At 40.6% G+C, this 25,613-nt stretch overlaps 1 protein-coding gene across 2 annotated transcripts in view; it reads right to left on the bottom strand.

Moving 5' to 3' along the window:
* The window catches only part of IQGAP2 (IQ motif containing GTPase activating protein 2), a 254,590-nt gene that overhangs the window by 19,211 nt on the left and 209,766 nt on the right, over nucleotides 1–25,613 (bottom strand). For both annotated transcript variants that reach the window (XM_084881260.1, XM_084881261.1), the window contains 10 exons: nucleotides 21,792–22,000; nucleotides 17,734–17,883; nucleotides 13,894–14,057; nucleotides 11,574–11,798; nucleotides 10,267–10,407; nucleotides 9,829–9,913; nucleotides 9,178–9,413; nucleotides 6,502–6,634; nucleotides 1,701–1,803; nucleotides 305–446 (listed from right to left, as the gene is read on the bottom strand). In XM_084881260.1, coding sequence (XP_084737386.1) covers nucleotides 305–446; nucleotides 1,701–1,803; nucleotides 6,502–6,634; nucleotides 9,178–9,413; nucleotides 9,829–9,913; nucleotides 10,267–10,407; nucleotides 11,574–11,798; nucleotides 13,894–14,057; nucleotides 17,734–17,883; nucleotides 21,792–22,000 — 1,588 coding nt within the window. The remainder of the gene's footprint in view (nucleotides 1–304; nucleotides 447–1,700; nucleotides 1,804–6,501; nucleotides 6,635–9,177; nucleotides 9,414–9,828; nucleotides 9,914–10,266; nucleotides 10,408–11,573; nucleotides 11,799–13,893; nucleotides 14,058–17,733; nucleotides 17,884–21,791; nucleotides 22,001–25,613) is intronic.

Below are 25,613 nucleotides of genomic sequence, written 5' to 3'. Positions count from 1 at the left end.
TATTTCCCTTGGGATAGCTAAAGACTTTTACAGGCTGAGTTAATAACGTCATTTCTTAAAGGAAAATAATCACATTACAATAAGAACAAGTAAAAAACAAGAGAGGATTTATACACTATTATAATATTTGGTTCCCTCTGAAATTATAGTCTACTGTCATTTGTTTGGTTAATTGTTTGATTGGTAAATATAATGCATTTCAATATGCAGACGTTTTTAAATGATCTGGGGATTTAGCCTTGTTTGAATTTGCAGGTTTTAAGATGCATAATTGGGAACATATGCCTTTAAGCCCCAAACTTACTTTATCATGAGGCTTTGGCCATCAATACCTTCACCATCCCCTAAGTCGTACTTGCTTGTCAAGGAAAGGGAAATCTCAGTCTTTGAGAGCTGGTTTAGTGTATTTGCCTTGTTAGGGTCATTGGGATCAATGGCTCCTTCCCCTGCAGAAAAAAAAAAATTGTTATTCTTCCAATTCACTCATTATGATGGTGCGCCAGCAATGTAAGATAAAGGTTCCATGGGAAAGGTAGGCTCAATAGTAAGACAGGAGGTCATAGTCTTCATAAAAAACCCACATCCCAATACCCTTAAAGTGGCTTTTAAAAGTCTTTGATTTAGCCGAAACAGGTTTGGCTCAGTGGATAGAGCGTGGGCCTGCGAACCGAAGGATCCCGGGTTCGATTCCGGTCAAGGGCATGTACCATGGTTGCGGGTACATCCTCAGTAGGGGGTGTGCAAGAGGCAGCTGATCGATGATTCTCTCTCATCGATGTTTCTAACTCTCTATCCCTCTCCCTTCCTCTCTGCAAAAAATCAATAAAATATGTTTGTTTTTTTTTTAAAAAAAGTCTTTGATTTTGCGTGGCTGTCATGGCTCACTGGTTGAACGTTGACCTATGAACCAGGAGGTCCCATTTCGATTCCTGGTTGGGGCACACGCCTGGGTTGCAGGCTCAATCTCCAGTGTGGGGTGTGCAGGAGGCAGCCAATCCATGATTCTCTGTCATCAATGATCTTTCTAACTTTCTCTACCTCTCTGAAATCAATAAAAATATATTTTAAAAAGTCTTTGATTTTGCCTTATCCAGGTGGCTCAGCTGGCTGGAGCATTATCCCATGCACCAAAAGGTTGCTGGTTCGTCCAGGTCAGGGCACATTCCTAGGTTGTAGTTTTGATTCCCGGCTGTACTGGATGCAACCAACTGATGTTTCTCATATGGATGTTTCTCTCTCTCCTTCCTCTCTTCTAAATATATTCTCGGGTGAAGATTAAAAAACACACACAAAACTTCAATTTTAAGTTAAAACAACATGGGGCATAGATATTCAAAATATGAAAAATTACTAAAAGGGAGAATTGTTAACAAAATCCTTAGAGATTTTGAGAGCACAGCAAGAAATTTCTAATAAAATTTGACTCTTTTCTTCCTTTATGAAATAGGTTGACAGATATTATTTATCATGTACTTAGAACTTATCTTCAAGAATATCCAAGTGTTTTATACTATAGGACACTGCAAGTTATAGAATCTTTAATGTAGGAAGTAGCTAGTGTACTTATTATTCTTTAAATAAGCTTAGGTGATAAATTCCAAAAAAACTTTTGATCTAGGGATAGGAAAGACAATGAATCAACCAACGAACCAAACTACTAAAGATAAGCCAGAGAATAAGTAGAAGAGAGAAGCTCTTACCAAGAAAAGATTCCACAGTCGGTACTTCTCCCAGCAAGTCCAACAGTTCATTCAGTAAGTCATTCTTTTCAGGTGCAATCGCATCCTGGTGTTCCAACAGGAGCTGCACAGAGAAAGCAACACACACACACAAGTAAATCCTTAGCTGATACCATATGCATACAGTTTCCAGTTTTTCATGATAATTTTATTCTGATATTGTTTGAATCTTAATTACAAGTCTGACATTTATTAAAATTAGAGACCACAGAGAAGTACAGTTCTTATTTTATCTTAGAGGGAAGTGTCTATTTCTTGTAAAAAAAATTGTAGCTTTGTGAAAGGTGCTCATAAAACCCCTTTCAGCAAGACCTGATGAGAAGCAGCCTTCTTCCAGTGCTCCATTCCTTCACAGAAAAAGTCTCAGTTGGGGAAAAACGCTCTAAAATGAGTCAAGTTGGTTAACACTGGTAGCCAACTGGAAGGGCACTTCCATATCTTTTTAGAGAAGAATTATGCAATAACCAAACACTACAGCTACTTTTGAAAAAAATCACCGCTATTGTCGGGCTTGTGTGGCTCAGTGGTTGAGCTAGATCCATGAACCAGGAGGTCAACAGTTTGATTCTGGTCCCGACATAGGCCCAGGTGGCCGGCTTAATCCCCAGTTAGGGGGCGTGAGGAGGCAGCTGCTTGATGATTCCCTTTCATCACTGCTGTTTCAATCTCTTTCTCCCTCTTTCTGAAATCAATAAAAATATAGAAAAAAAACCCAAAAAACAAAAAACCACTATTGGCTATTTTAATCTGAATGGCACTGAAGATCTTTCACCGGTAGGGATGGCAGAAATGCCCATATGGTTCTTTGGCCTGAGACCTAGGCATACCAGCTGGTTCTCCCTTTCACCATCCCCCTCCAAAAAGAGCAAAGGTGAGGAACACTGCTGGGTGTTTTGCCAAGTCTTAGAAGAAACATTCTTAACTTGGAGGAGGAGCAGCATTGGAGGGGAAAACTGAAGAACAGCACAGCTGTTTTTGTTTCTATTTAGAATTAAGTTAAAACAATGTTTCCAAAGTATGGGACTTGTACCCCTGGTGTTAGAAAGTAATTCCTTGCATAACTATCTTATAAAACTGAATCATAATGATAAAATTCATCTTTTCCATTTTCAATCTGTTTTTAAAAGCTTTATTTAGATATCATTAGCATATCATCACATTAAATGTATGATGTGATGATTGTTAGTATATTCAAAAAATCATGCAACCATCACCACTATCTAATTTCAGAACATTTCATCACTCAAAAAGAAACTACCCATTAGCAGTCACTCTCCATTTCCCCATTCCCCTGGAAACCATTCATCTACTATCTGTCTCTCTAGATTTGGCTGTTCTGGCTGCTTCATGGGGATGAAATCATACAATCTGTGGCCTTTTGTACTGGCTTCTTTCACTGAGCACGATGACTTCAAGGTTCATCCAGGTTGTAGCGTAAATCAGTACTGCGTTCCTCTTTATGGCTGAATAAACAGTATTCCATTATATAGAGATATCACACATCATTCACCTGCTGATTGTCATTTGTTTCCATGTTTTGTCTACTATGAATAATGATACTATGAACATGAATGTATAAGTTTTTGCGTGAACCTGTTTTCATTTTTCTTGAGTTCGTACCTATGAGAATTGCTCATCGTATAGTAACTCCGTGTTTAATATTTGGGAATTGCCAAACTGGTTTCCAAAATGGCCGTACCATCTTATACTTCTACCAGCAGTATATGAGGGTTTCAATTATTCCACATCCTTGTTATTACCTGATTTTAGTCTAGCCATCCTAGTGGCTGTGAAGTTGATATCTCACTGTGGTTGTGATTCACATTATCTGATGACTAACGATTTTGAGCACCTTTTCATGGGCTTATTGACCACGACCACAGGCATACCTCAGAGATTGTAGTTCAGGTCCAGACCACCACAATAAAGAGAGCATTACAATAAAGTGAGTTGCAATCTTTTCACTGGTGGAGGGTCTTGCCTTCAATTTGTAAAAATGTGCAATAATGCAAGATATGCCTAAATATCTTCCTTGGAAAAGTCTCTATTCACATCATTTGCCCATTAAAAAAATATATTTTTATTGATTTTTAGACAGAGAGGAAGGAAGAGACAGATAGAAACATCTATTGATTGGTTGCCTCCTGCAGGCCCTCTACTAGGGATTGAGCCCACAACCTGGGCATATGCCCTGACTGGGGACCGAATTGTGTCCTCCTGGTTCATAGGTCAATGTTCAACCACTGAACCATACCGGCTGGGCTCTGATCCATTTTGAGTTCATTTCTGAGTAGGGTTGAAGGAAGGGGTCTGACTTCATTCTGGGCATGCAGATTTCCAGTTGCCCAGCACCGTATGTTGAAGACTATTATTTTCCCACTGAACTGTTTTAGTCCCTTGTTGAAAACAAAATGGACTGTACATTTGAAGGTTTATTTCTAGACTCAGTTCCATCCCACTGACGGGTATGTCTATCTTTATGCCAGTCCCACAACGCCTTACTTCCTTTTTGATTCTCTTCTAATCTTTAGGATCAGCGGGGACACAGTGTCTGTGTAATGCCAAGCTTTTCTTACCATTTAGTGACACTTGCTAACTGAATTTTTAAGAAAGGGAGAGGAGGTCTCAAGGTACATGGCTGTAAGGAAGCAACGATACCTAACTCCTCCGTTTTCATTATATTTATTTACTTTTAAAGTTTCTGTTTATGGTGAGGCATGATAGTTGTCCCATTATATCTAGTTAGAGGTATTTTGTTTTAAAGCAAGGATATATATTTTATGTTAAAAAAGGTGAGTTGATTTAAAGAAAGACATTATATAAATAATAGAGGCAACATAAAGACATAGTAAAATGTGGAAGGACCATACATAGGATATTTTTTTTTGGGGGGGAAAGACAAGTTAGAGACAAGAACAAAATAAGCAAGATGGAGGAATTTGTGTTCTTGTCTTCTGACGATACAGGACAGGCGATCTGGCTACTGTCCCTGGAAGGGGGGCCAGCTTATTCCTTCTATCCTGATATTTACAGAACACAAAAATTGCCCAAAAATGTCCCATGGAAGAGCTTATTTTGGGGTTGTATACATGTTCTTTAGAGAATAAGGGTCAGGCAAGTGGCCACAGGCTTGGCACGTCACATTGCTGTGTGCTTGTGTCTGCCTGTGGACACCTCCTCACTTGAGACAGACAGTAAACAGGATAGTCTTTCTCCGAAAGTACATCACTCCCACGCTATTATGTCTGCTTCCAGACTAACACATGGAGGGACTCTGGTCACGAGCTGTGTTTCCCAGGACTGGATTCTGTTTTCAATTTTTGACCACAAAAGGGAACGGACCATTTCCCCTTAAAAAGGAACAGCCCAAATGAATACACGAACAGTTTTCTCTCTGCTGTCCTTGGGAAAGAATCCATCCCTCACTCTAAAAGAGAACTCCCAACACTTTCTGCAGGAGGGCGGTGCCCTCAGAAAAGTGCGCCACCATGTGGACATTTTCTTTGAGGTGGATCATCTATCGAGAAATAGACACATGGGATGCTGCTCAAATAGGAATGAGTCTACTTGCTCATTAGGAAGTCACTTTTGCACAGCCTCCTCATTTAATCAACCAACTCACTCCTTCAGCTGGCCACTCGGACCTGCCCTGGTTTGGGGTCACTCACAGTTTTTATGGAGAGCTTGTTGAAATGTCGAGGAAGTCTCCTGCTCTAACTCTGAAAAAGGGAAAGCAAAAGTAGATCCAATCTTTCTTCCAAACCTGTGGCCAAGCTTTAGTTTCTTAGAGGAGCTTAATAGTAAAGACTGCATTTTGAGCAGCTGATGTTGCGACTCGTTAGCGTATCTTGTTTGATGGGGGCAGGAGTAGGACTCCAACAAGTGTGTGTTTGTTACGTTTTCCTCCTAGTTGTGTGTAGCATCCGAAGTTGGGTGTATCCTCAACCATGGCTTCTTGACCTTCAGTGTGAACCTCATCCACCTGGGATCTTGTGAGAAGGCAGGTTCTGACCTGAAGGTCTGGGGCCCATTTGGAACACATCTCCACAGCTTGGCTTGGAGTGGCAAGGTGCAAACTAATCTTGAAAAGGTTACCTTGTAAGAACCTTAGATTTTCCAGGAAATAAGGCCAAACTTGTCTTTAAAAAGGCAAAAGAAAATATCAACCCCTCACCAAACCCTCTCAATGCTTAACCTCTCTTTACTGCCCTGCCCCCACAGGCACTTAATACACAGGCAGAACCAGATGGAGACATTATGACACAGCACAGACTATAACTGCCATTTCTAAGAAATGAGGGTTTCCAGAACAATAGAAATGATTCTTTGTAGGTGGCTATTGTGGGTGTCTTTTTGTCCCTAACTTTAGCAGTCTGTCTGTTTCCTCTGTATGTCCAAAATTAGAATAGAGAAAACATTCTCATTTTCACATAGGATTACTGGAAAAGCTGAGAGGATTCCTAAAAGGGAGAGAGACAGTATATGGGAGTGCAGGCAGCATGGCCTTAGTGGGTGGGGAAAAATATCAGGGCCTGCCCCTGCTCAGGGCTTACACAGCACATTCACAATCTGATTTTGCAAAGAGTAATTTTTTCTTGGGAGAAGGAGTTTTACTAATGCCTAAGAGTCAGGGAATAAAATCAAAGGTTTCTTAGAATTAAGAACACAAACATTCACACATGCGTACAGAAGCCCTGTAGAAAGACGAAGCATTTTCAAGACACAGATGTCTGGACTCAGAGCCTTTTCTAACCCCACTTACTGAATGCGTGTTGATGATTTCTTCGATTGAAATATAAATGACTGGTTTGCTGACTGTCACCACGTCTGTGTATTTATCCATATTAAACTTTTCTTCTGGCTCGGGGACATCACATGCTTCTTGGAAATATTTCCTACCAAAGAAAAGAAAAGTCTTAAGATAGTCAAATCTCTAAGTTAAACAGTCTCATAAGTAGTGAGAAAATCTTGAATGGTGACTAATTCTTTGTTCTTCTGGCGGGAGTGGGGTGGGTAGTGGTTTCAGCATCTTCCAGGCCGGCTCCTGACTGTGGAAGCAGAGTCAGGGTCCATGTATCTGGATGTTTAACCCAGATCCTGAGACCGGCCCTGTTATTGACTCAATATAATCAAGTTATGGTAGGGAGATAAGAGATCAACCAAAGGACTTGTATGCATGCATATAAGCATAACCAATGGACGCAAAACTCTGGGGAGAAAGGGCATGTATGGGAGTGTGGGGGGAGATTGGTAAGGTATGTACACATATAATACCTTAATAAAAAAATGGGGAAAAAATCAAATTATGGGCAGGTCATTTAATATGTATTATTTTTAAAAATGGCCCTAAAATTTAAACAAAAATATGAAGTCTATAGTTCCTTAATCTAAGAATCAAGACTCCCTACAGAAAACAATTCAAAAAACAACCAAATTTGCTACTTTATTATTAATTTTAAATATACTTTTATTGATTTCAGAGAGGAAGGCAGAGGGAGAGAGCGATAGAAGCATCAATGATGGGAGAGAATCATTGATTGGCTACCTCCTTCATGCCCCACACTGGGGATCAAGCCCACAACCTGGGCATGTGCCCTGATCAGGAATCGAACCATGATGACCTCCTGGTTCATAGGTTGATGCTCAACCACTGAGCCATACCAGCTGGGTCAAATTTGCTACTTTAAATGCACAAGCTCCTAGACCTTCAATACTCTAACAACCCTTTAGAGCTTCAGTTATCAATTTGACAAAAACTTGAGTTAAATTTTCTCTACTCAGTTGATCCAAACAACAGTTGTGGCTAATGGAAATACTATTAAGGATAGACACACAACTGCACACAGTGCCCCATTCCTCCAGAACTCAGACCCTCAAATGTCTGCTATTTTAAGCTATAGGAAGTCTAGGCAGAGAGAGCAAGAAAGCCAGGTGTGCTGGCATCACGGTTTTGGAGTGCTCCTCTGCACAGAGAGAGTAGGTGTTCTTTTTAAAAATTAATTAATTAATTAATTAAATTTCTTTATTGATTATGGTGTCACATAATTGTCCTCACCCCCCCATTCCCATCCCAAACCCCTCTCCATGTATGCCACCTCTTTTCCCCCCCATCCCGTTGTCCGTGACCACTGCTTAGGCTTATATGCAGAGAGTAGGTGTTCTATTCTATAAAGCTGTAAATGTTTCAGATGCCTCACAGGATCCTTGGTGTATATCCTAAGGGTGCCCCAGGCTTTTGTGCATAAGAACTGACTTCTGCCTTCCCACCCAAAGGCTGGGGGAGGTACCTGGCAGGCAGCCATGCTGGGGTGGGCAGGCGCCTGTTCCCATCTGACAACTGACCTTCTGCACATTTTTGTCTATAATTTATCACGAGTTGCTGAAGTACATAGAGATAAGTATTAGAGGCAGAGAGAAAAACAGAGGAGTTTAAGAGGTGAGGGGAGGCTTTTGAAGAGTTGGGGACCTAGATGGTTAATAGGAATAATCTGAGGGGGGAAAAAAAGAAGTAGAGGGAGGAGGCTGCAACAGCAGGTAAGGGTTTGCAGGGAAGTGGATGTTATTTTTTCAGTGAGAAGACCTAAACTTAGCAGCTTGAGAAATCAAGACGTCTGGTAGTAGGAGGATTTGGGGGATGTTTTTAATAGGAGGCCACAAATTCCAAATAGAGATCAATAATCACAAACGATGGTTGTCAGGAGATAAATCATTAGCCCAGAACACAAACAGGAAGTTATAATTTTCCAGGTGAGGAATGGAATAGGCCACAGTTACGTCATGCTTCTCTGAATGAATGGTAGACAAGAGAAAACTGAAGGCTAAGATGAACATGCTTCCCCAGAGAGCATCACGTGAGGGACTCTTCCTGCTAAACTCACTCCTTTCATGTCCCTGTGGAATAACCAGAGATGTGCTCTGGAGCTGCTTTGAAAGTCAATAGGCTTCAGTGAATAAGTAATTAGGAAAGGCTCGAGTCTAGACCAGAACACATCCACACACTTGACCCTCCCAAGCACAAAAGCTGGACCTCCCCAACCATTCAAAGCAACCACTCAGTTTCCTACTTGTTGTTTGATGCAGATAAAGCAAGTTTCTCCTGATTGAACAAGTTCTTAAAAACAAAACCCTTAACCTATTTTTATTTTTAATTCTAACTACTATAAGCCTATCACATACCACCAAAGAGTAAATATTTTATCTTTTTCAATATGTAAAAATCACACACAGAGGGACAATTCAATGTGACAAGGGCTCCGGAGGTGGGATGGGGAGCACAGACAGAAGTGACCCGCCTGCTTGTCCCTCTTCTTCCCTCAGTGCTCACTTGGAGAAGTCCGTGCAGCCTGAGGTTCCTGTCCCCCAACTCCAGCTCTGAACACAGAACATACATCATGCTTTTGCACCGCTTTGCAAGTTTCTCCAAAGGGACCCCTCTCACCTGAACTTCTGATATGTCTCTGATAAATAATTGTTTGTAGATGCGAGATGCTCATCATTCTCTCCTTCAAACAGCTTGTTGGAGGCCGCATGCTGAAGGACCTTGGCCACTGTCCCCAAGTTTCTCCTCTGGTCAGAATTGATCTGGCCACCGGCTGTCATGTCGATGATATCAAAGCCGTCTGGAGCTACGATAGCTGGGTTCATGTACCGATAGTACAGGAGGTTCCCAACAATCTGGAGTGATGGAGAAGACTAATTTAAGAGAGAAAACTCAAGGGTTTGGTTTTTTCTAAAGTAAATATTGATTGACATTTCCCAAGAAAACAAACTATTTTCTAATACAAGGAGTTAAATAAAGGTAGTGAATATAATCACACATTAATAGAGATAACAAAATTATTTTTGGTGAAAAATATACTACTGTCCCCCCCCGCCCCCCAAATGATCGAATATAAAGAATGTCAATAATGTGTAAGATATCCAAGTTAACCTCAGCATAATCAATAATTATAATAGCTGTTAGAAGTAGACCTGCAGCTTATTATAAATAATCATAGAAGATGAAAAAAAATCTTACAAAATGGTGGGCTGGTAATTTTGGCTCATACCCCCAAGAGAAGCTACAGTGAGATTACCCTTGAACATCTACCTTTAATAGCTCATCTTCTGTTGCATCAGGAAATTTCTCATGGATTGAATTCTTCAGTACTTTGGCTATATATCTCAATCCATAACTACATGTAAAACAGATGACAAAAGAAAGTAATGGAAAAAAAAAAAAACCCAAGTGAGAAAGGAATACACAGCAGTTGTTCCAGTCAACGAAAGCTGAGCATTGTCCTAAAATTAAACATAACATGAGATGGTAACGGAATCACAGGACTCCCATGGATGATAGTAACTGAATACCGGTTTGCATACTTTCCTCTTTGGAGAATAGTTATGAATTTAAAATGCAAATGTAGGCAAATGTTTAAAACAATAAACATGAAAGAAAATTCCTATCTTTACGACTGGGGTTTATTTTATGTATTATTTCAAGGGCTTTTAGCAAAGAATGCTAAGGTTGCCACATCACGGAACTTACGGCAGTAGGTCAAGGGAGGAAATGATGGAATTCAGGACTTTGTCGGTGACCCTGCGCAGGCTCTCGTTGGATGCATCCAGCTTGCTTTTCACTTCTGGGTATGTGAGAGCCTGTTCTGCAGTCACATCGTAAGGCAGGTTGCTGAAAACACAAGGGCTTGCAATGTTATGCGGCATAGGTACAAGCATTTGTATCCTTGCCAAGTTGATCCTATAGTTAAACTTTATACAGTGAACTGGACTTTGCCCACGGACTCCAGGGACAAAAGGTTTGCTAAGGGAGGGGAAGCCGCACATGCCCCCACGGTCCTCTGCCAGCAGGGGAGCAGGGGCACTCGGGCTCTCCCTCAGAGCTCTTCTGGCACAGAAACTGGCAGACCCAGCTAACCTTCCTCTTTTAAAAAATTCTTTTACAGAAAAGAACTGCATATAATCTAACAAGAAAAAAAACCCCCACCAATTTATAGATATCCACTTTTCATATCTTAGTCCACAGTTTTCTGGGTCCTCCATCTATGCATGTCTGTATAAGGGCCTCACACACTCATGGGTACAGTGCAGTTTGTGTGTATTTTTGTGTGCATACAAGTATTTCCTTTGAAAGAAAACGAGTTACTGTGCTTCACTGCAGCAGAAAACTAAATTGTCAACATTTTCCCATGCCAATAAACAGATTTCTATACCATGACGCTAAATAGTTAGTGACTGCTCCATCATGGTATGCAAACATTTATTTAACAAATTCCCCAAAGCTAAATATTTTGATTTTGCCCAACGTTTGCAGTTACAAATGCTGCTATTTGTAATTGCAAATGCTGAACAACCAGAGTTCTCCGTGCATCTCTTCATGAGTTCACAAGGCGTCCTTTGGCAGGTAATAAAAAACTGGGATTACTTAGATCTAAAAAACAACCATCTACAAGCCAACTCCACCTGGCCTGTTGATGCTTACACGTTCAAGTTACTCACTTGGTAAATCTAAAAAGGTACGTATTGTCAGAGGTGCCATTACTAACTCTAGTTCAGAAACACAAAGAGTAACCAAGGGAGAGAATTACGGAGGTTGTGGCTCTGGGGATTAACTGGTACTGAAATTTTACAACATGGACGATCAAGATGAGCAGTACTCTGAGAATGTGACCTGCACCGTACGTTAAAGGGAGGTAACATCTTGGACTGAATGGAATTTGTACAGTACGTTTTGCTCTTTTAACAGAGCTTGACAGTGTTTGAGAATACATATGTCCTACACCTGTGGAAATGATCATGAAACATGACTGGAAAACGACATCTTCCGGGCTTTGGTACCTGGCTTCTCCGGTCTGTGTTTCTAGCTGGTTCACCCAGGCCTTGTACACCTCCACGGGGTTCGTGTTGATGACCAGCGAGCTGTCCTCCAGGATCTCCTTCACCACCGGCGCCAGGAGCTGGCGCAGCGTGTTCTGCCCACGGGCGCCTCTGTTGAAGCTGACGACCATCTTGATGACCGTAGGGTTCCCGGTAACGATGTCCTGCACCTGGTCCACCTTCGATCTAAAAAAAGCCCAACCCAAAGCAAAATGGTTTGCCTCTGTGATAGCGTTATATTCTCTATCAATGTCTATTCTCTCTGGCAGGCGGGGCTTCCTCGGGTTATATCTTTCTCCACTGACGATCAAAGGTAGTATGATTTAAAAGTAAGCTGCCATTTGGAAGATGAACATTTCTTATTTGAGAAATGTAAGGATTTAAAAATAGGTTCTCTGCAATAATTTCAATCTAGGAGGCAGAAAGGAATGGAAAATGCACCAAGGCTGATAACACTGGGGCACACTGTACAAGTACTGTGCCCTCTCTAGTTACCAAATTTTAAAAATAACTTTCTTGACTGAATGAGGTATCTCCACTTCTTTAAGTCCCACTCAAAGTCTAGGCTATGTGGCTTCTGGCTCCATCACAGGCTGAGAGAAATCTTTTAAAAATATTTATATATTTCATTGATTTTTCACAGAGAGAAAGGGAGAGGGATAGATAGAAACATCGATGAGAGAGAATCATCAACCAGCTGCCTCCTGCACACCCCCTACTGGGGATGTGCCCACAACCAAGGTACATGCCCTTGACCAGAATCGAACCTGGGACCCTTCAGTCTGCAGGCTGACACTCTATCCACCGAGCCAAACTGGTCTCGGTGAAATCTTCTTTATTTCTGATTGGCAGCTCTCTGGCCTTCCCTCTCTCCTCCCTTCCATCTCTGGGCAACCTCTCCCCCTCCTCCCCACTGACCACTGCCTCCCTTTTCTACCAGCTTTCCCTTTAGGGTCTCAGAGTGCCAGGGTCTTAGTAGTCATCCCTTTTGTTTCTTTTGCTGTCTCCTCTTCCCACCCTTGACTTGTTTTCTTTCACCTTCTACATATTATCTCCTCAGATCTCGTTCAAGCACAACTGCCATGACCATATCTTTGGAGCCTATCCTTTGATCTGATATCTATTCCCCATCTCTTTCCTGGGAGTTAAGTCTTGAATTTCCAGTTTTCTGCTGGATATTTTTATCCACATGTCCTACTGAGTATGTTAAAAGCACAAACTACCTTTCGCCTTCTCATTCCCTGATCTGTGTAGCTCCAATTCATCCTGTTCATATATGGCCAGCTGGTCAGTCTTCTACACCCAATGTGTCCACATCCCTTCTCCAAAACCTTATAGCTTCCCGGGGAGTAGGAAGAGGCTCAGCAGGTGGTCTTGTCCTGTCTTCCATGGTCTGGCTCCACCTGTCTTTCCAGCTTCATTTTTTGATAGTCACTAATTAAGTCACATCTTGATGAGACTAATCTTCCTTTTCTTGTACCTCGACCATTCTGCTTCTATCATCACTGTGCCCTATTTCCTTTTTCCATTTCTTCTTATAAAACTATAGATATTCTTCAAGGCTTTGGGTCAACTACCTCCTCTTCCATAATATATTTATCAACACGACTAATTGAAACTTCTTACCATCCCTCTGATGTTACACTGTGTGCTTCATTCATTTAGTTCTTACCTTATTCTCTGGCACAGCCTTACTATTTCTCATTAATTCTATTTCTTGTGCTGGTTTATAGGTAACCTGAGGGCAGAGGGCCTAGCTAATATGCTTCAGGTGTCAAGAAGTCAAGAAGAAAGTTAAGGTCCAAATAGTTGGCTAAGGGCATTCCTCAGGTTTTTTTTTTTTTTTTTTTGGGGGGGGGAAGGGGATGTTATTATTATTTTCTGTCTATTCATTATAGCTACCTACACTTTTTTTTTTTTTTTTTTACATTTACTGAGCCAGAAAACAAGTTAGCAAATAAGCTTAAGTTCCAGTAAGAAGGGAACTTAAGTCAAAGGTGGGAAGAGGAAACAGCAAAAGAAACAAACTTATTTATCAGAGATCCTCATCTTGTGGCTTTATTACTCACATAATTCTAATTAAGTTAAATTTTCTTACTGACTTTCATAAAAGCTTTTGATTTTCAGTTGTATAGAATCAAAAGTTAGTTTAGCATTAGAAAATATATCACTGGTGGGGGAAAGTTGTACCTGTGTAACCTTTAAGGATGTATAAATTTCCTAAGAAACTCAATATATTTAATAGGTATAAATAACGTATAAGAATTATTTATATACATACTTTACTTCTTCTTCCAGAGCGGTTTTAAAAAGCTTGAGGAGCAGATATTCTTCTCGCTGATTGGAAGCGTAGTTGTATAGTGTGAAAATCACGGTATCCATGAATTTAGTGGACTTGTTCTGTGGCATCTGGAAAATCAGCTTAGCCAGGTATAAAGGATTGGTCTAAGACAAGAGAGAGAGGGGAAAAAAATAACCTAAAATCTGTATGTTAATATATTATTAAGTCAGAGAAGAGTACCCAGTTCCCTGTCATTGATTTAATGTGTACACAGCACATAGAAGAGTATCTGGCACAAAATAAGGCTTTAAAAGTTATCAGCTAATCTTAATAGTAATCATAGTGATACTATAGGAAGTTATATTAGAAAGTTATGAGAGGATTTAAATTTTATATACTATGTGATGTATTAAATGAAACATATATACTTAACACTGTTACCCATTTTGAGTCCCACATGAATGTTTATTTTTCGAAACACAGAAGAGAGAGGGGGTGGCAGATAGAATCTGGTATCCGAAAAGACTGGTAAACATGGACCAAAGGCCCAGCCAGAGAGACTGTCCTGGAAGAAGCGGTGAATGAATAAAAGGAAACACCCTTTATTCTGAGACTAAAAATGAAAAGAAAAGGGTATGTTTGAATGTGAAGACAGTGGGGATGGCCATTAATGCTTTACAAGGAACGAGAACTAAGGCGTGAAGCAGGTAGGCTCAAGAAAGAGGCGGAGGTCAGGATCGTTGATGGGGGAAATGCCAGAAGAAACTGACAAAGAAAAAAAAAAGGCAACTTAAATATTGACAAGAATTTTAAAAACACTGAGATGGAGCCCTGAGTGCTCAGCGGGAGTCCGTGAGGTGTAGCGCCAGTCATATGGTTTTCCTCCAGTAGCTACACCAACCAGAGGGAGGTTATGAGTGGAGGAAAAAATAGTTCTTAGGTTACAGAGAAATCCTCCTCCTTGTCATCTTCCTTCTGACGAGAAAAGTAGTTTTTCCATACACGGAAACTATTTCATATGGTAGAGAGTCAGCCCTCCATATCCGTAGGCTCCACATCGATGGGTTCAACCAACCACAGATCAAAAATACTCGGAAAAAGATTACTTCGTTGCTGACGTGTAACTCTATAATTAGGTCTATGATGGCCATATACAGTCTGAACAGGTACAGACTTCTGTCTTGTCATTATTCCCCATAGTCTATAGTATAACAACTATTTACATTGCCTTAGGTATTGTAAGTAATAGAAAGATGACTAAGGTAATAGGGAGGATAAGCCTAGGTTATATGCAAGTACTACCCCATTTTATATAAAAGACTGGAGCATTTGTGAATTTTGGTAACCGTGGGGGTCCTGGAGTCAATCCCTGGTGGACATCAAGAGACAACATAAATTTGTTTGGCTTTAGTGTTTTAAAGAAAATCCAAATCCTAGCTTACTTTACTACCTACATTTACTTTCAAGCCTATAAAAATGGGCTGAAATGTTATGACAACTGTTTCTTTATAGCTCTCTAGAGATTCTTTTCCCACGCAAAGCATATGAGATTGAGAAAGTTACTCTAAAGCTAAAGAATCCCGCTCCTCATTGTTCTCAGATGCCCTAAAAACTTTACCTTTAGGCTCACACTGCAGAGACAAACCAAACCTACACTAGCTGATTGGCTGCTGTGGCTAATAATTCTAGCCAAGGCATAATCCAAAAGCCAAGAAATCCAGACCATTTGCTATCCTATAGTTGTGTGTTTTTAAATATATTTTATTGATTTTTACAGAGAGGAAGGAAGAGTGAGAGAGAAACATCAAAGAGAGAGAAACATCGATCAGTTGCCTCCTGCACGCCCCCAACTGGGGATGTGCCCGCAACCAAGGCACATGCCCTTGACCGGAATCGAACCTGGGACCCTTCAGTCCTCAGGCCAACGTTCTATCCACTGAGCCAAACCAGCTAGGGCTATTCTATAGTTTCTTCATTGATCTTGGGCTAAGGTCTCCAAAGGAGAGAAAGAAAAAGTGAAGGAAAATATATAATTAGAAGACACATTCGCTGAGTATAACCAAATGGTCATGTCCTGGGACTATCAGTTTTTTATTTTGGGAGGAATAAAATTTGGTAGAATTATTCTAAACATGCTCCTGTGTCTTTTCTCTTTTCCAAATCACGGGCCTCCACTTCCGTTAACAGGGTAAACAATACAAGCCTTAGGCTAACGACTAAATTTTCACTTTCCCTGTGACACAAATTCTATCAAAGCAGCTTCATACACTTAGAAGTTTGTGGATGTCAAAAATGACAAACATCTAAGATTAAATTTCCACCTGATGGATAACTACTAACCTGATTTAGGCAGCCAAAAACCCTTCCCTGTCGAGTGTGAGCCCCCTTTCTTTCTGGAAAGGTGGCTGGTAGTAAGCCCTGGATTCCAAGGACAATTCTGTTTTAACGTGTCCTCCCCCCACCCTGTATACTGCCACACTGTGGCCCTCTGTGGCACTACATCTCTTTTTCCAAGCTATTATTCCAAATAGAAAATTATCAACTCTATCAAAATTAACATATCTTCTCTCAGTGGGTCTAGTCATCCCTCACTTATGGTTTGACTAACACGTTCTGGGTGCACCTAATTGTCAGTGGCATCCTCACACACAGATTCAGGCATCACACCGACAGCAGCTGCCCATGCAGAGGAACACCTGACTCTCCAGAAAGAAACGCTGATGCAAGACTTGTGGGAAGGTTTTCCTGCTGAAGGGGAGGCTTTGTTTACATCTATCACTATCGCTTACTCAGGTTCCTTCAGGACCTTGTGGTCGGGCAGATAAGCTGACCCAATGGTCAAATAAAACAGCAACTGGTCCACCAGAGTCCAACCATAACCAGTTCACCTTATCGGCTCTCACCCGCACTCTGGAAGCAACGGAGAATTACTGTACATTCAGATCAGAGGAATGCTGTGAAATCAATGAAATAAAAAGATACACTATTTCCCTAATCCAAACTCTTTGCTTCTTTGCTCAGAAGAAGGGCAGACTGATTCTGGTAAACACTCGTTTTTCAGCTAGTTACTTTAATTTTTTCATGGTTAACAGCATCTGCTTATATTATTATCACATTTATTCCGTTTCTGCAGATAATGGGCTCTGAAATCAAACTACTTGGGTCCCAAAGCCCTCGTTTTACCATTTACTGGCTCTCTCAGTTTTCTCGTATGTAATTTGGGAATAACAACAGCAATTACTTCCTAATGATTTCCAGGACTGCAGTAAGAATTGAATGAGATAATGTATGTAAAGAACCTAGAATAGTACTTGGTACTCAGATTCTCAAAGCATGTAAAATTAAATTCTATTCCAATTTTAGCATGGAGAAAGATCCACTGTAAATTGTAAACATGAAAACATAGTATTTACTCAAAACTCATCCTATATATTAAAAGCCTAATATGCTAAGTGTCTGGTCATCTGGTTGGCTGATCAACCAATCAAAGTGTAATATTTTAATGATATGCTAAGGCTGCTCAACCGCTCACAATGATGTGCACTGACCACCAGGGGACAGATGCTCCGACCAGTAGGTTAGCTTGCTGCTGGGGTCCAGCCAATCAGGACTGATCGAGATGGGCCAGACACTCCTTGAACCCCTCCTTCAATCCCTCCCCAGTCTCGATCGTGCACTGGTGGTGACCCTCTGCCTGGCCTGCACCCTCTTGCAATCCGGGACCGCTCGCGGGATGTCGGAGATCCAGTTTCAGCCTAATCCCTCTGGTCAGGCTGAGGGACCCCACTAGTGCACAAATTCGTGCACCGGGCCTCTAGTAGTGAAATAAAGTATTCTCACCTGTAAAAGATAAAACAGCTGCTGATATGTTTCTAGTGTTTTTCTCCGCTCTTTACTCAAACTTTTGATTCCTTGGTTGTCAGTGTTATTCAGTATTTGCATTTCTCCACTTTTTTTCTTATTCAGCTTTGTTCTGTGTGAAATCACATCCTGGAAAAAAAATTTATAAAAATGTTTTTATACTGTGGTATTCTTTACCTCTTCCCATCACATATACCAGACACACCCATAGTTGAAAACATTAATTTTCCATGATTCCCTCATGAAGAAACAAGGGAATAGAGAATATTAAACAAATTAGGGAAATCCAGCTTGCAGCTGAACTTGGTTTTTGTAATGTTTGTTATCCAAAGTTTAACTTATTAGCTCTTAAGCTGTAAGGTAGCCACCAAGATAGTTCAATAAGGAAAAAGTTGTCTTTTCAACAAATGTTGGTGGGACAACTGGATGGGCATGTTCATAAGAAAGAAGTCAGACCCCTACTTCATAACATAAGCAAAAACTAACTCAAAAGAGATCAAGTAACTAAGTTAAGCGCTAAAACTATAAAACTCTTGAAAGAAAACCTAGGTATAAATCTTTGTTACCCTGGATTAGGCCATGGTTTCTTAGATATGACACCCAAAGCACTAGTGACAAAATAAGTAATTGGATTTCATAAGAACTAAAACCTTTATGCTTCAAAGGACACTATCAATAAAGTAAAAAGACAACCTACAGAATGGGGAAAAATATTTGCAAGTCATAAATCAAATAAGGGACTTGATCCACAATATATAAAGAACTCTTACATCTTAAAAAAAAAATCAAAAGATCAAAACCCCCAATCAAAAGTGGACAAAGGATGTGAACAGACATTTTCACAAATCAGATCTACACATGAAGAGATGTTCAATATTAATGGTTATCAGGGAAATTAATGCAAATCAATAGTATAATGTGATACCACTTCATACTAGTTAGAATGGCTAGAATGAAAAAGACAATAACAAATGTTAGTATATGGATAAATTGAAAACTTCATACTGTGCTGGTAAAATTGTTAATGGTACAGCCACTTAGAAAAACATTCTGGCCACTCCTTAAAAGTTAAACACAGAGTTATTATCTGACCCACTAATTCCACTTTAGGTATGTACCAGTGATTTTCAACTGGTGTGCAGCAAGAATTTCTAAAACATTGAGTGCCTGACTATTTAGCCAGAGGCACTGACCTTTTCCCCCCTTAGACTGTCAAATATAAAAAAATGACAACAACCAACAAAACTATAGCTATTCCAGTGTGAATGAATCAAAATTATACCTATATTTTGGTCAGATGGGCAAAATATATTTTTGGTGTGCTACAGACTTTTAGTAATTATGTGTGCCATGAGATGAAAAAGGTTGAAAACCACTGAATATACCCAAGAGAACTGAGAACGTATGTCCACACAAAAACGTGTACATGAATGCTCATGGCAGAATTATTAATAATAGTAAAAAAGAAGAAACAACTCAAATGTCCATCAGTTGATGGATGGCTAAATAAAATGTGGTATATAACAATGAAATGTTATTCATAAAGAAAGAGGAATGAATAATTGACTCATGCTACAGCATAGGTGAACTTCAAAAACACTACGCTAAGTGAAAGAGCTGGTCACAATGGACCGCCTATAGTGTGATTCCATTAATATGAAATATCCAGAACAGGCAATTTATAGAGGCAAAAAGCAGATTAATGGTTGTGTGGCTGGGGTAGGGAAGAATAGGCAGTGATAGTGAATGAATATGGGTATTCTTTCTTTTTGTTTTTTGAATTGAAATATTGATTCACATGCTTTATAAAATCATCCTTTTCAAGTGTACAATTCAGTGGTGTTTAGTTCATTCACAAGGTTGTGCAACCATCAACACTCTCTAATTCCAGAACATTTTCTTTATGGGGTGATAAAAATGTTCTAGCATTAGATAGTTGCACAATTTTGTGATAATACGAAATATCACTGACATTTTCAGATCTCTAGGAGGAATGCAAATTTTAAAAGAACTGTAAGACACATGGCTACTAGGAGAGCTGGAGCTGTTCTATAAGAACTAACTTATTTCCCTTTATAATCTTTTCGTCTCACTAGACACATGCTCAGTGTTAAAAAAAAAAAAAAAAAAAAAAAAAAAAAAAGAAGTTTAGTTCTATCATCCAAAGAAAAATCACTTAACTTTTGTTCTTCTAGCTTTTCTAACATATATAATATAGTACAATAAGTGAAATTGTCCTGTTTTGTGTACTTCCCCCCCCCCCCATTATATTGCAAACTGTTTCCCCTACCATTAAATGTTCTTTAAAAAAAATTATTTTTAGGGACTGCATACCATACATGTTAAACACATTCTATTTGTGTTAGGTTGTCTCCTCACTGCTTCACCACTATAATCAAGCTTTAACTGCACCATTCTGAATGTCATCACACTAAACATGCTCTATCAGTGATTAAGGCTAATGACTACCTATTTAATAATCATTAGTTTAACTTCTAAGTGTTTGATAAATACTGTTTGAAAACGCAAGCTGAAAAATTAACTTTATCAATTAGAAATACTTAAAAAAAACAACACCTTAAAGCGTTCACGAAGATCTGATAATCTGCTATGATTATATTTCCACAACTACATATGATCTCTACTGTTTTCTGTTTTGTGAATAAGCCTTTCTCCGGGAAGGCACTTCCTGTTTACAACTTCATGGCTAAAAAAATGCATTCTCTGACAGACCTTCTGGGTTATATTACACTTTAAAAGTTCTCATTTACGTCAAACAATATAAACATTTTATAAGAAAAAAACAGTATTGCTGTTTTTCTGGAAAAAATAATGAAAATAGAGTTAAATGAAGAACATTACAATTGCAGTTTTATTCCTTAATATTCAGGAAAAAAAATGAACCTTTCCTATATTACAACTTGCTCTAGTTTCCTTATTTCCTCTTCAACTGTTTATTCCACTGTTATCCCCGTGAGCCTGTAGCTCCCATGGCTGCTTGCCTCCCACTTTTCCAGAAGCACATATCCGGGCCCTGCAGCCGGCGCGCCCCCTGTCCCGGGCAGCCTGCTCAGGAAGGTTCTGTCCCTCCTCTGGAAACAGATGCAGCATGGAAGCAGGGACAGTTTTTTACTGTTTTTGGGAGCTCTGACACATGTCATATTTCACACAGATCCGAAAGCACAGCATTGTTGAGTCAGAGTCTAGACTGGGCAGTCCCACTCTGTAGGGATCATTCTGGGAAATGTGTAAAAATGTTTTAATATCTTAATGACTGGAAAGCACAATCGGCTTCCAGCAGGTGTGGGTGAGGAATGACAGGTGCTCTGCTGTCCTGCGTAGATAACTGTCCCACATCCGGCATGGCTGGAGTCTGAATGTGTTGCTGGCCAGTCATTCATAGGCAAAAACTCTCTGGGGAATTATCTGAGCCTAGAATCTGACTGTTTGACATATAAGCACAATACACATCCTCCACAATCTTAATACACACTTAATTTCCTAAGACCATAATTCTACATAAGCACTCTGCCTATTCTGAACTTGACAGAGTTGACGTCCATTTTGGAAAACGAAAGCCCCACCACCTCGTGGGCCAGGCTCCTCTGCAGCGCCCCCTGCGGTTATTCTGGGAAGCGGCCCCCGCCTCCAGCAAATTCATCACATCTTCCAATGGCATCCGGCCTGTGTATCTTCATTTTGAAATATGTGTTTTAATTGTAAATCACTTTCTATTTATTTATCTCTTTTACTTATATAAAGGCCTAAGTCTTGTTATGAAGGTACATATGCAAGAAGGCTTTATGTCATAGAAACTTCATTGCAGACTGGTAAAGGAGCCTGAGGAAATGCTATATATAAACGGGGAAGAGACTTGCGCAGTCTGAGAAGCACTACTCTGTAATGCCAACAGTAACTGAACTTCGAGCTACTCATTCTGGATTCAAATGAGCTTACTAGCTGGACCAGAGTGCTGTGGACCAGCACACAGGCATCTTCCTGTTCCCGGGAGCCAACAGTCCCACAACCCCACCGACCTCCAGCGTGATCCTGTTCTTCACCAGGAGCCCGATCTTGATGTCCATCAGGTTCAGGTCTTTCTCCAGCTGTTGGTTGCCCCTGATCTTGGTCACCACTTCTCCCCTTAACTGTGCCACCTCCAGCTCCTCCTGGAAATCCAGGTCGCTTTGGTCCAACAGGTGCACAAATTTGCGGATGACCCGTAACGGTGGGTTTTCAGAGCCAACTGCAGGGAAAGGAACAGGCATGCTTTATTTAGGCATGCTTTATTTAGGCCTGCTCGGGATTATTACCAATAGGAGAGAAACCAGGTCTTTATATAAACCACGATCAGAAAAATACAGCCATGGAATTACTTGGGCTTCGGAATGAATTGTTCTGTCCCATGTAACATCTGGACAAGAAAGCGGATCATGTAAATAAAAGCAAAGCACTGACAATGTCTGGCCTCCTTATTTCCCAGTTATCTAACACTCACTTATCAGCCGCCGCTCACACTGCTTCCAGGACTCATGCACGGAGGAGATAGAGCCTTACTGATGAGGAGCCTGGGAAAGAATGTCAGTGTTTAAGTTACCTCGGTTCTGAGAGCCTGTGGCTGAGATAAGAGAGTTGTGTTTCTGCTGCAGGAAGCAGAACATGGTTTCTCTCAGCCCCAAAGACCTCTGGGAAGGAGCAAGAACTGGGTGATAGGTGAATTAGAAAAAGCCGGTGAAGGGAGAACTAGCTGTAAGGCCAAACAGAAGCCACTGGAAGGACAAGTGGGAAACATGTTCTACTTGGCAGAAGTAACAAGATTTTAGAAATTGAAATTTGGTCCTTGTTCTTTCTGCATGGACCAAGGGAAGACGCTCCGCGCCCAGGGGACCAGCCCTCTCTCGCTGACAGAGGCACCTCTGTAAATCTATTTCCCTTCATGCCTCGAGCGTTAAGTATGCCGGCACAGACTTTTTTAAAAGTGTATTTTTTTAAGGTGTTTAGTGAGATCTGGGTAAACTGTGAGAATAAACTCTGGACCTTCAATGATGATTAGCCACAGCAATACAAGCATGACTGGAAAAAGCCCAGCCCAGTCATGGCGATCTCAACAGCCATCCTCTCTTTAACATGGAAGGTCCTAGTCCAGTGGTTGGTAAACTCATTAGTCAACAGAGCCAAATATCAACAGTACGACGACTGAAAGTTTTTTTGAGAGCCACATTTTTAAAGCTTAAACTATATAGGTGTGGCTCGCAAGCTGCAGTTTGCCGCCCTGGTCCATCTTCCTTTTATGCCCAGCATGGTTTTGTGGTGTTTTGACACTCAAAAAATAAAAAGAGTTCAACCAACACCACAATCAACAGCATGAATTCAGCATGAACAACCAAATCTAGAGACATCTGGGTTACTATTTTGCCATACTGGATGATCTTTTTTGGAGAAGTTACCTTGGATCATGAGGACCTTAGTGAACTTATTTTCCTTTAATTTCCACCAAAGATGCAGCTGATGACAGGACCATTTCAGAAAAAGCCTGAGCGATGCACCAGAACTCACTCATGTGAAGAAATTGAGAGAACTGGGCCATCTCATTTGTGTCTAAAGTCTCTCCCTGCTCCTAAGTGTATCTTTTCATATTCTAACTAGAGGCCCGGTGCATGAATTCATGCACGGGAGAGGTCCCTTGGCTTGGCTGGCAATACGGGCCCACTGGGGGCACTGGCTGGCTGGGGGGAAGAACCACGAGAGGTTGGCCCTAGCAGCAAGCTAACCAATGGTCAATTCCACAAGGAATCAGGCTCCCTCCTTCTTCCTGTCTGGGTCTGGGATGCAGGTGAACCAGATTTGGGGCTGTCAGGACCCAGCAGCAAGGTCTGGGCTAGTGCGCATCATAGCTACTGGCCGGTCGTCTGGTCATTCTGGTCATTTGGTCATAAGAGTCACTTAGGCATATATATATAAAGACTAGAGGACCGATGCATGAAATTCATGCAAGTGGCTTGGCCCTCACAGATGTGGCTTACCTTGGTCCCCACAGCCCTGGCTTCGTCGGGAAGGTGGTCTAGAAGGTTGTTAGGCCATCTAGGCTAATTAGCATATTGTGCTTTAATAATTATAGATAAGCTAGTTAGAAACCAATATTTTAACATTACTAATTATTTTGGTTCAAATTTAATATTTCTCCAATCAACAGTAGGTTTTTTTTGGCACCTTCATACCACCCTGTGATATTTTAATGTTAGAAAATCAAACACTTTCATGGTTAGCACTTTCTGGCTTCATTGCAGTCCTAGCAACTTCCAAGCTTAAATTATTTCAATATTTTTCCAGAGGGAATGGGTGAAAATGGAGGATGACTAAGAAAAGTGGTCTTTTTAAGAACAGGAAAAAAATGCCTAGCTTTGTAAAGACAACTGAGAAATGAAATGACAATTTACATTTTAGTTACCATGACACCACCTTATTTGCCAAAGGCCAGAGAAGCTCAGATCTAACTTACTAACATAGTTTTCATCCATCTTCTACAAGTTAAATAAAATTGCCTAGATTTTTAAACTGGAATTACTTTTGTTTTTGTAACTTAAAAAATGTAAGTAAGTGAAAAGCATCACCCACAAAAACATGTTACCTAGAATGAAAATCGGTTTGTGTTCATTTGGAGAATTTATTATCCCCGTCGCCCCCTTTATTAAGGTATAACATATGTGTCCTTATTCCCCCATTGCTCCCCCACTCCCCTACTTTCCCACTCATGCTCTCATTTCCCCCTGGTGTCTGTGTCCATTGGTTAGGCTTATATGCATGCAGACAAGTCCTTTGGTTGATCACTCTCCCCTTACCCCCACCCTCCCCTACCTTTCCTCTGAGGTTTGATGATTTGATCAATGCTTTTCTGTCTCTGGGTCTGTTTTTACTTAAATTGTCTTTCACATGTAAAGGCAAAAACAAGCCCATTTTAGTGTGGAAGGGTTCAGAAAACAAACCCTCTACTCAGACTTCTCATAAACATTAAAGATACCCACCAGCTGAGAGCTGAACCTCATGAATTCAAAGTGGAGAAGATGCCACTGAAAAGACTGGCTGACCTACCCTTCCTCTGCTTTGCCTACTGGAACCTAGTGGAATAGGCATTACCCAGGAGACTTGGCATGCCAGGGGCGGAGCCTGGCTCTAAAGCTTCCCAAGGCTTTTTCTTCACAAGGACCAGGGAAGATCTTTCTGGAGCCATGCACTTCTCCTCATAGTTCAGACAGACTTTGGATAATAGAGGGTGTTGGCTAAACTACGTACTAGGCACTGTGCTAGGAAAATTTCTCAACAGCTTTTTACTTTCTCCAAAAAACAAACAAACCAAATTTAAAAACAAAGCAGAGCTAGGGAAAATACAATAGCCAGTTTCATTACTAAGATACTCAAGCAATGATTTTTATTTTGCTCTCTCAAAGCTATTTTTGAATGACCTAAATAAAATATTTATTTAAAAAATATTTTTTACTGATTTCAGAGAGGAAGGGAGAGGGAGAGATAGAAACATCAATGATGAGAGAGAAAGTCATTGATTAGCTGCCTCCTGCATGCCCCAAACTGGGGAATGAGCCTGCAATCTCGGCATGTGCCCTGACCGGGAATTGAATCATGACCTCCTGGTTCACAGGTTGATGCTCAACCTCTGAGTCACACTGGGGGGGCCTAAGTGAAATATTTTAAAAATGTGGACACTCCTCATAAATTTGTTAGCAAGCTCTTTTCGACTTAATCTAGGACATGTTTTTAATTTATCACATGTTCTTGTGACAATTAGGATGTTGAAAATTCAGCATGTAAAGAATAAAGTTCACTATGTAAATATCAATGAGAAA

Source organism: Pipistrellus hanaki, assembly GCF_964339955.1.
Source record: "Pipistrellus hanaki genome assembly, chromosome: 4".
Classification (NCBI taxonomy): Eukaryota; Metazoa; Chordata; class Mammalia; order Chiroptera; family Vespertilionidae; genus Pipistrellus; species Pipistrellus hanaki.
The sequence above is the reverse complement of the archived record's forward strand: the minus strand, read 5'-3'. Positions and strand labels throughout refer to the sequence as shown.